At 44.9% G+C, this 11,080-nt stretch overlaps 1 protein-coding gene across 1 annotated transcript; it reads right to left on the minus strand.

Annotated features, from left to right (window-relative positions):
• Nucleotides 1-1,216: 1,216 nt before the first annotated feature.
• Nucleotides 1,217-10,320, minus strand: LOC307270784 (GA-binding protein subunit beta-2-like). Its single transcript, XM_080054665.1, has 4 exons — nucleotides 10,260-10,320; nucleotides 8,619-8,792; nucleotides 6,690-6,808; nucleotides 1,217-5,346 (listed from the first exon to the last, which is right to left on the minus strand). Exons 2-4 carry the CDS (start codon nucleotides 8,773-8,775, stop codon nucleotides 4,969-4,971), a joined length of 654 nt encoding a protein of 217 aa, XP_079910791.1. The 5' UTR covers nucleotides 8,776-8,792; nucleotides 10,260-10,320; the 3' UTR covers nucleotides 1,217-4,968.
• Between the last annotated feature and the right edge of the window lie 760 nt (nucleotides 10,321-11,080).

An 11,080-nucleotide genomic window follows, 5' to 3' on the forward strand; every position in this document is an offset into this window, starting at 1 on the left:
ATTTAAATAATTATTTTAACTTTGGCTTTATCCTTGATTTTTATTTTTTTAAGATGCAAATTTAAACATTATTAATTAGATAATGCCAAATATGCATTTTTTCTATTTATATACAGCTCCGGAAAAAAATAAGATACCAGTCTGGATTTTTCTTCAATCTTCATCTCTACATAACGTAAACGTATTGAAAATGCTCTTAATGACAAAAAAATGTATTGGAATTTGGGAGAAATGTTGACAGTAATTTATATCATAAAACCAAAATGTTCATTCTACTCAAACATATGCCTATAAATAGTAAAACGAGAGACACTGAATATTTGTCCCCACCTTTCATGCTGTGTTGAGGAATTTAATGTATACATTTATGTGTCGACTTCTTGAGTCAAAAAACAAAGTAATAATTGCACTCACTGACACTAAACAGAGTGATACAAGGTACTCCTCTGGGCTGTGGAAACATTGGAATCGATGCTTGTATGTATTTTAATCTGTGTTGACTTGTATTTGTATTGTATTTGTATTGTCTTTTTATATGGAACTTTGAGTCCGGAATAAAGTATAAAGTATTCATTCATTTGGAGTGGTCTTTTTCCAGAGCTGTATATATTTTTTAATGTCATTAATACACTGGCCAAGTTTAATGATGCTATCTATTGGTTTTGTGTCTAGACTTTAAAGGTGCTGTAAGCGGAATGGTTCTTTTAGCTAACTTCCTGTCAGTTACTGCAGTTAGCAGTCCCCTCGCTCGTCCCTACGTCACCACATTAATGCACTGCGGTCTTCAAGCAGCGAGTTATCTAGCATCATCTCAGATCCATAAGTGTGATAAAACATGATAAAAACCATCAAAACAGACATTGGGAAGGATTTTTACCTGCTCCGCCATTGTAGGCGCATACACATTCACCTATCTGTTGCTCTGGCGTGCACCGGCAGTGAGACCATGGAGTGTATATAGTATATATGAGTGAGACGAGTGACGGTTTGTAGCGTTCTCTCTTCTGATTGGATAAAAATGTTGGGATACTCCAATAAGTTTATTTGCCGATTACATGCAAAGCAGCTGACTGAGAGATCGGCTTTATGAAATGCGCACATTATGTAAGTGATCACTGTATGAATAAAGAGCGATTTTACACTTACATTAACATAATAAACCGCTTACTTCACCTGTAAGTGTGTGGAAGCATTAAAATAAAAACATGACAAGCGCTTATTCAAAAAAACAAAACAAGTGTTTATATTCCAGAATCCAGGCAGCCTCATTACGTCATCACTACGGCGGTGCGTTCAGGTACAGTTAAAAAAATACAACTTTATATGTACATAGAAAAAGGTTGGCTTTTCGCTGAGCTTATAAAAAATAACTTTCACACTCGAGTTCTAATGGATAAACTGGGCGGAGCGAGGGAGGCGGGACAACGGTTGATCCCCTCTCCAATTACAAACGGTTTGAATCGGTTCCTCAGAATTCGACAGGCAAGAAAACAAACAAACATGGTTTTTAGTTAAATGGTCGTTATGATGCAAGGAAATTAAGAAAATATTTTAATTTCGACACTTTACAATTGAAGGAAAAACTCACAATTTCCCGGGCAAATGTCTGCGCTAGAGTTTTGATGCCTTGAAAACGTGAGTGCTCCTAACTTGTTCAATTTTTCCAGTGCATATCCTATAAGAATATACACTTGTCTGCATGCCAGAGGGTGCTTGTGTTAATATGATAACATGCTAAGAGGACAACATCGAGTTAGTTTTTCACTGTTTTCGTGAGTCTCTGCTGGTTAGACAGATGAAGGTGAGATAGTCCACACACACAATGTACAGAGGGACTTAAGAGACAAGGGATCGTCATTTACTTTACGAAAAAAAATCAAAATCAAGAAAAAGTCGAAATGGTAAAGAAAAGATGCAGTATTACTTGAAAGTCTGTATTCTGACGACGCCGCTGTGTTCATGAGCCAAAAGAAAAATCATCTATTTCTTACTAAAGACTATTCTGAAGTTCACCCTGCGTTCCAAATCAAATACTTTTTCTTTTCACTACATACTAAAGTACCGAAGAGTTTTAGGGTAGCATACTACAATTGACTTGACGTGCATGTATTGGGTCGTCCTAAATCTTTTTCTGGCATACTAAATAGTAGGGAAGTATGGGGATTGGAAGGAACGCAGGGGCAGTTTCACTCAAGTCACCTACGTAAGGCATTTTGTCGCGGGCGTGAGTTCATAATTGCTGTTGGATACAGTCTCAAAACGTCCCCTTTAAAATTTAAATGTCAATTTTTTTTCGAGACTATAGATTTTTTTAGTGTGAAGTGCATAAAGACTCTTCCAATAGGGGGAGCTGGCTTTGTCTGGATCTAGCAAGTTATTCACGCCCATATTTTCAGATACCGGTGATCTCAAACCAGACCATAAATGTGACTAAATTACAGCAAATTATATATATAAACAATGAAGTAAACAGACAGAGGAATGTATGATGAACAATGTGTAATTTCAAAAGTTGCTAAAAAACACAGGAAAAAAAAAACTGTAAAAGGACCCCGAGAAACAGCTGATAATTAGATATTTTTTTAGTTAAATCACCAGCTTTCTATGACTTTTTTTTAAATAGAAAAAAATGCCACAGAATGTACCGACCCGAGATCCTGTGAAGTGAGTTGTTGCCTCTTTGTTTTGACCGTTAGTTTGGGTTTTTTTTTCGTTCATTTTATGTCTGTCTGTCTGTCTGTCTGTCTGTCTGCCTGTCTGTCTGTCTGTCTGCCTGCCTGCCTGTCTGTCTGATTTAAACGAATAATCTATAAAATACTAACAAATGTAAGACCAAACTCCTGACGTGAAAATCTTCATAATTATTGAGAAAAAATGAAAAGTTTCCATGATGGATCTCGTCACTTTCCCGAATTCAAATCTTAAAAAGCTGCTCCGAGGAACTTTCAGTGTGTTAATTCTAGCGCCCCCCTTTGGGACAAAAGCGGTAGTGTTTATTTTACCACGCCAGCTGTTGTTCCTGGGTGAGCATATACCCATGACAAAAGGCATTAAGAAAAACTATATAAAAAAATAGCATTCTTTGCACTGATGGTCTCGTTTGCTGTTACATGTCATTTAAGATCATCAGAGGAGAAATGACTGTTTCAGAAATATTTAAAAGTTCCTCTTAGCGACTTTAAACTGAAGGAAATGATTTGTGAACGTGAAGCTAAAACAATTAGAAAATGCAGTTTGGTTTTCGCACAAATGCCTCGCTTCCACTGGCGGTTTAACTCTCGAAAAAAAATGATGATTGTTTCGACCAATCAACGGACTGCAGTGTGTAGCTCCACCCCCCTTTTGGGACAGCGAGCTACCACAGCCAAAGAGGGACAAACATAGGTACGTCACGGTTTGCTTATTTGGGTTCCCTTCACAACGTTAGACAGTGGAAACGCAAATGTCTGTCTGCCAGCCTGCCTGTGTATCTATCTGTCTGTCTGCCTACTTGTCTGTGTATCTATCTGTCTGTCTGCCTGCTTGTCTGTGTCTCTGTCGGTCTCTCTGTCTGTGTATCTGTCTATCTGTCTGTGTATCTATCTGTCTGTCTGTGTATCTATCTGTCTCTGTCTGTCCATCTGTCTGTCTGTGTATCTATCTGTCTGCCTGTCTGCCTGTCTGTCTGTCTCTCTGTCTGTCTCTCTGTCTGTGTATCTGTCGGTCTCTCTGTCTGTGTATCTGTCTGTCTGTCTGTCTGTCTGTCTGTGTATCTATCTGTCTGTCTGTCTGTCTGTCTGTCTGTCTGTCTGTCTGTCTGTCCGCTCAGTGAAAACGGGTCTTAAGGCTTTTTAGAGATTCTCGTTTGATGCCCAAAAATAAACGCCACACGTTTGTTCGGTTCTTAAACATGATGAAAATAACTAAACGAAATGAAAACAAATTCAAGAACCAAGTGATTATAAACAACAACAAAAAAACGACATAATATGAAAAAAATAATAATAATGAAAAAACTTAGGAAAGCAAATGTACAGTGGGTTCTTTAGTGTCAGATCAGCTCCCAGGCCAGGTGACTTATTTTGGGGTAAAGCAACGAGCTACAGCGAGGGTAAGAGCGGTTCCGAATGATCCTGTATTATGAGGCTATCGGGCAAAACAGAGATTATTTTCCCAATAAAAACAAACTCGCCGACAAAGAATGTACCATGAGGGACACACAGCCAGCCGGGCGAGACCAGTCTGATCGCGATGTTTCAATAGTCCGATTTCCTCTTCTTTCCTATGGTTTTTTGGGACGTTGTTGCGTTATAAACTAATCTCTTCAGCGATCCAAAATATCCTCTGACATCATGTTTAGGCGTCTGTCTGTCTGTCTCCTGCTGATGTGTTGATGTTTTTTGGGGAATCGTTGATTGAGTTCAATTCTCTTCGGTTTGATTTCAGTGGTCACGCTCTCCGTTAAAGGTGCTCCGAGGAACTTTCAGTGTGTTAATTCTAGCGCCCCCCTTTGGACCAAAAGCCGTAGTGTTTTTACCACGCCAGCTGTTGTTCCTGGGTGAGCGTATATGACAAAGGCATTAAGAAAAACTATATAAAAATAGCATTCTTTGCACTGATGGTCTCGTTTGCTGTTACATGTAATTTATGATCATCAGAGTATTTTTTTTTATAACTATTTCAGAAAGTTCCTCGTAGCACCTTTAACTTATTTATTCCATCCTAACATGGCTCCTTGATCTTGCCTTTTGCTTTTATATCCGTCTCATCGCTGGTTGTTTTCACTGGGAGGCTCAGTCCATGTGATGTGTAACTTCTGCTGCAGTGGATTGTGGGTCAGAACCTCCATAAAGCTGCTGGTTTCAACACTAACCCTGCGTTCCGAATTGAATACTTTCTATTATTTAGTATGGTAGAAAAAAGATTAAGTATGTCCATGTGATGTAACTTTTGGGCCGGGTAAGTGTGAATGGAGTATGGAGTTAGCGGTTATGAGCTAATCTCCGTAGCCTCCGCTCCGCTCTCTACCAGTGTGACTTGCCCTTCATCTCCCTCCATGATAATTCCTTCGTCTTGCAGCACCACCATCTCTCCTTCTTCCTCCACCATGGCTCCTCCCCCATCCTCCTCATCCTCCTCCCCCCCCACCACCTCCTCGGGACTGGCGGACATATTGTTGGCTGCGGCGGCCATGTTGTTGGCCGCCATGTTGTTAGCGGCGGCGGCGGCGTTGTTGTTAGCTTGGTTCTGGGACATTTCCTCGAGTTTGATGCGGTAGGTTTCGGCCTCTTGCTCTTTGCGCATCAGCTGCGTGCGATATTCCTGCGCCTTACGGTTCGCCTCGTTCAGCTGCCTCTGCAAATGCTCCTAGAGGGAGAGACAGGGGGTCAGTCAGTCAGTCAAGACAATACACAGTGAGACAGACACACAAACACACAGACAGAGACACACAAACACACAGACAGAGACACACAAACACACAGACAGAGACTCACACACACACAGACAGAGAGAGAGAGATAGAGAGAGACACACACACAGCTGCCTCTGCAACAACTCCTCAACTCAACACAATATACAGAGCTAGTCACGAGTCAGGACAGTAACTTTTATTCCAAATTGGAATCGAAGGTGAAAAGTTCATAATGGAACTGTAATGTTGGATATTTGTGCTGCTGCCGTCTCCTCAGCATCAGAGCAGTTTCCCTTGTAAAACAGCAGAGGGCGCTATCACACTGTTCTATCCATTCTAGTCTGACCTGTTTGTAAACCCTCTTGACCTGTCAGTAAACCAAGCTAAAGCCCCTGTCTCACTGGGCTGTGACTGTTTGAGACAAGTTGGAGACTGCATTCAGAGGGAGTCTCTAAACTGTCTCCAAACGTTCGCGGAGGTCTCAGTTTCTTCTCATGAGTCGCAGAGCCGCGCAGTCCTGTCGCATGAATTTTGAACATGTTCAAAAAAAGTGTGCGACAAATCTAGTCTCAAAAGAGTCTCAGAGTGGTCGCATGTGTCTCAAACGCGTTGCAAACCATTCACAATTTAGTTTCCGCAAGTCAGAAAGTGCGAGCAATGTCAGACAACTTTGCGAGGGTTTGGCGACATATGAAACTAAATTGTGACTGATTTGAGACAAAAATGAGACTGACATTCCGTTCGTGCGACGCTCGCCAGACGTTCGCGAGACATAAATGCGACCTCCTGGCAAGTGTTGGGCAGGACATTCGCAAACGTGTCGTGAGGAACCAAATCAGTGAGACTGCAAGTGAAAATTGTTGCTAATTCGCATATTTTGTCGCAATTTTGTGTCTCCAACTTGTCGCAGCCCAGTGAGATAGGGGCATGTAATGCATTGGAATTTAATTTTTGGGAAAAAGTGAGTGAGCCCTAGTAGTTACTGTTAAACCCTTGTTGCTATGGTAAAGGTATAATGCTTTACTGTGTCTCATTAACATACAGTATATACATATCTGGTTATTGAACTGTTTAAGTAAACACACACAGAGACAGACAGACAGACAGAGACACACATACACACAGAGACAGACACACACACACACAGAGACAGACACACACACACACACACACACTGAGAGACACACAGAGACAGACACACACAGAGACAGACAGACAGACACACATATACACAGAGACAGACAGACAGACAGACACACACATAGACAGACAGACACACACACACACTCTCTCTCACCGTTCCTCCCTCTGACTCGTTGTGGTTGTTTGTTTCCAGTTTTCTCTTCCTGGACGGCGGCGGTTGTGTCTCCTCGGTAACCACCTCCTCGGTTACCGCGTTAGCCGGAACCGCTAGCACTGAATAGTCAACACACACAAACACACACACACACACCCAGCCATGAAACATCTCTAGTGACACACAGCACAATCGTCATCATCATCAACCTTTATTTAAACAGGTAAAAATTGCTAAGAAACAATGGTTGCGTTCCGAATCCCATACTTTCTACTATATAGTGTGTAGAAAAAAGATTTAGGATGTCCCGATTCTTGTGGCCAGATTCAGGATGGTTAGAAGTACCCGGATGTCCTACTTCATGCGGCCAAGATTGTTAGTGTTGAAAACTGCATCCTATTTGGGCGATTCTGACCCACAATCCAGTGCGCACGTGAAGTGACGTCACATCGACGAAGCCTCCATATGAAAACAAACGGGGATGCGACGGATATAAAAGCAAGAGGCAAGATCAAGGCGCAATGTTATGATGAAATAAAAGAGTAAAGTATGTCCCAATAGTATGCCTACTGCATCCTAACTAGATTCTTTTTATCGTCGGATGTAGTATGTAGAATAGAAAAAAGAAAGAGTATGCGATTCGGAACGCAACCTATGTCTTATTTAAGCAATGGCCTGGTAGGAGGTGAATGACCTCCTGGGGGGAAAGGGGAGAGGGAGAGAACAAGACAACACTGTACTATAGCCAGTAAAATCACACATAGACAACAATAACATAGCAGCAGAAGTTAGACAAACAGCAGTAACATACAGCATAGCAATAGATAAATGTACTAGCTCACGGTGAGCTTAGACTGAAGCAGCTACAGGTGTGCTTTATACATTTTGTTAGGGCCTGTTTGAAGAGACTAACAATGCTTTATAACACAACTGAAAGTTACGCAATATAGCTTTTTTCAACTTTTTTTTTTCTTATCTCAAAGCGCTCTGTGTGTGTGTGTGTGTGTGTGTCTGTCTGTCTGTCTGTCTGTCTGTGTATAAAGGCCTTTGCACACCGGACACATCGCGAATACGAAAACGGCACGAAAATGTAGATAATTTGTAACCCAAATGTTGACTAGTCTGACTATCAGAAGTGATGTCTTAGGAAAAATCGAACCTCGCTCGAAACAATTATATCCGTAGTTTTAGATATATTTTTTTGGCATTTTTTTTATGCTTTATTGATGGTGTAGAGACAGAGGTGAAATGGGGCAGAGAGGGGAGTGACATGCAGAGAACGACCACGGGCTGGAATCGAACCAGGGTCCGCTGCTGGCCGAGGCCCATGGGGGGGGGGGGGACGCCCTACCAACTGAGCTAAGGGCGCCCCCGTATCCGTAGTTTTGTCGCTGATATGGAAGCTTGTATTGACTCTACATACGGTGAATTAATCACACGAAAAAAATGTGTACGGTGTGTAAAGGCCTTTAGTGAGTGAGTGAGTGAGTGAGTGAGTGAGTGAGTGAGTGTTTGCGATAGTGTGTGAGTTTATGTGTGTGTGAGTTTATGTGTGTGTGGATATGTGTGTGTATGAGTGAGTGTGTGTGAGTTTGCCAAAGTGTGTTACTGTGTCTGTGTGTGTGTGTATGTTACTGTCTGTCTGTGCATGTGTGTGTTGAGTGTCTGTGTGAGTTTGTGATAGTGTCTGTGCGTGAGTATGTTACTGAGTTTGTATAAGTGTGTGTGTGTGTTGAGTGTCTGTGTGAGTTTGTGAGTGTGTGTATGTTACTGAGTTTGTATAAGTGTGTGAGTGAGTGTGTTTGTGTGTTACTGTGTGTGTGAGTGAGTGTCTGTGTGTGAGTATGTTACTGAGTTTGTATAAGTGTGTGTGTGTGTGTGTGTGTGTGCGTGCGTGTCTGTGTGTGTGTCTGTGTGTGTGTGTCGTACTCTGCTGTCCGTGTTGCATAGTAACAAAGAAAGGCGGGGCCATCCCCCCGGTGGTCTGCAGGTTGCCGTGCTGGTCCGTTACTATGGTGATGACCCTCTGTCCTCCCTCGTTCACGACGGTGTGCTGAATGTTTGAGTCCAGAGCGCTGGCAGCCATGGCCTCCTCAGAGTCACCTGGAGGGAACAGACAGACAAGGGTTACTCCTCAGAGTCACCTGGAGGGATACACACACACACACACACACACAGAACACACAAGGGTTACTCCTCTGTTTGTGTGTGAGTGTGAGAGAGGGAGGGAGTGAGTGAGTGAGTGAGTGAGTGAGTGAGTGAGTGAGTGAGTGAGTGAGTGAGTGAGTGAGTGAGTGAGTGAGTGAGTGAGTGAGTGAGTGAGTGAGTGAGTGAGTGAGAGAGAGAGAGTGAGTGAGTGAGTGAGTGAGTGAGTGAGTGAGTGAGTGAGTGAGTGAGTGAGCAGCCATGGCCTCCTCAGAGTCACCTGGAGGGAATAGACACAGACACACACAGACACACACACACACACACACACACGTTACTCCTCTGAGTCACCTGTAGGCCTTTCACACCGCCGCAAAATCGGAGCTAGTTCTGGGCTTGTTCGGAGTTAGAGCCAGTGTTTTGGTTTCACACCGCCAGAGAGCCTGCTCCGGGCCGTAAAAACCGGGGGAACTCATACCCCAGGATTGAGCAGGGTTTGATAAGAACTGCTTGCGCGAACGGTTGGGGGAGGGATTATCCTGACCAACCAGAGCAACTCAAACCTCATGCCCGCCATATTTAAAAACACCGCTACTACGAGACGTAAACATAACATAATTACCGAACGTAGCGATCAAATTGACCGGCGAGAATACGCTGTATGGGTCCTGTTTGCTTAAGAAAGCAAAGCGAGAGCCAACAAGTGTAAAAATAAGACGTATTCGCCGCTGTTGTTGTGCTTAAAGCTAGCGGTAGCTTTAGCGTTAGCCACAAGAGCAGCGGCGTCGGGTGACGTACACACACGTTTACAGTGACGTCATGACGTTGCTCTCTTGCCGGCTCCATGGCTGTCTCCGGTCGATGTGAAACCAACCGGTTCATAACTGGGATAAGGCTGTAACCAGTTTTGAACTGACCCCAACACCAGCCTGGAACTGACTCTTGGTTCATTTTGGTGTGAAAGGCCTACTGGAGGGAAAAGACACACAAGGGTTACTCCTCTGAGTCACCTGGAGGGAACAGACACAGACAAGGGTTACTCCTCTGAGTCCCCTGGGAGAATACACACACACACACACACACACACACACACACACACACACACACACACACACACACACACACACACACACACACACACACACACACACACACACACACACACACACACACACACACACACACACACACACACTCTGAGTCACCTGGGGGATACACACACACAGACAAGGGTTACTCCTCTGAGTCCCCTGGGAGAATACACACACACACAGACAGAACGCTTAATTTAAAAAATAAAATGTTAACCTTTATTTATACAGGTAAATCCCATTGTCCCTCTGTCTGTCTGTGTGTGTGTGTCTGTCCCTCTGTGTCCCTCCCTGTCTGTCTGTCTGTCTGTCCCTCCCTGTCTGTCTGTCTCACCGTGGTTGGCCTTGTTGAGCAGCTCTGCCAGGTTGACGACCCCCCCCTGCAGCGAGGGAATCCCCTGTCTGTGTCTGTCTGTCTCCCTCCCTGTGTGCCTGTCTCCCTCCCTCCCTCCCTCCCTGTGTGCCTGTCTCCCTCCCTCCCTCCCTGTGTGCCTGTCTCCCTCCCTCCCTCCCTGTGTGCCTCCCTCCCTGCCTGTCTGTCTGTCTGTCTGTCTCCCTCCCTCCCTCCCTGTCTGCCTGCCTGTCTGTCTGTCTCCCTCCCTGTCTGTCTGTCTCCCTCCCTCCCTGTCTGTCTCCCTCCCTCCCTCCCTGTGTGCCTGTCTCCTTCCCTCCCTCCCTCCCTGTGTGCCTGTCTCCCTCCCTCCCTCCCTCCCTGTGTGCCTGTCTCCCTCCCTCCCTCCCTCCCTGTGTGCCTGTCTCCCTCCCTCCCTGTGTGCCTCCCTCCCTCCCTCCCTCCCTGTGTGCCTGTCTCCCTCCCTCCCTCCCTGTGTGCCTGTCTCCCTCCCTCCCTCCCTCCCTGTGTGCCTGTCTCCCTCCCTCCCTCCCTCCCTGTGTGCCTGTCTCCCTCCCTCCCTCCCTCCCTGTGTGCCTGTCTCCCTCCCTGTCTGTCTGTGTGCCTGTCTCCCTCCCTCCCTCCCTCCCTCCCTGTGTGCCTGTCTCCCTCCCTCCCTCCCTCCCTGTGTGCCTGTCTCCCTCCCTGTGTGCCTGTCTCCCTCCCTCCCTCCCTCCCTGTGTGCCTGTCTCCCTCCCTCCCTCCCTGTGTGCCTGTCTCCCTCCTCCCTCCCTCCCTCCCTCCATCCGGTGTGCCTGTCTCCC

This window comes from Ammodytes marinus, assembly GCF_949987685.1.
Source record: "Ammodytes marinus genome assembly, contig: scaffold_541, whole genome shotgun sequence".
Classification (NCBI taxonomy): Eukaryota; Metazoa; Chordata; class Actinopteri; order Uranoscopiformes; family Ammodytidae; genus Ammodytes; species Ammodytes marinus.

Excerpts from the sequence above, each read along its gene's own strand:
- LOC307270784 (XM_080054665.1), bottom strand. The coding sequence starts at position 8,775 with ATGGCTGCCAGCGCTCTGGACTCAAACATTCAGCACACCGTCGTGAAC. Across the intron at positions 6,809-8,618 it reads TATGCAACACGGACAGCAGA|TGCTAGCGGTTCCGGCTAAC; the intron begins GTACGACACACA and ends TTGACTATTCAG. Across the intron at positions 5,347-6,689 it reads ACGAGTCAGAGGGAGGAACG|GAGCATTTGCAGAGGCAGCT; the intron begins GTGAGAGAGAGT and ends CTCTCCCTCTAG.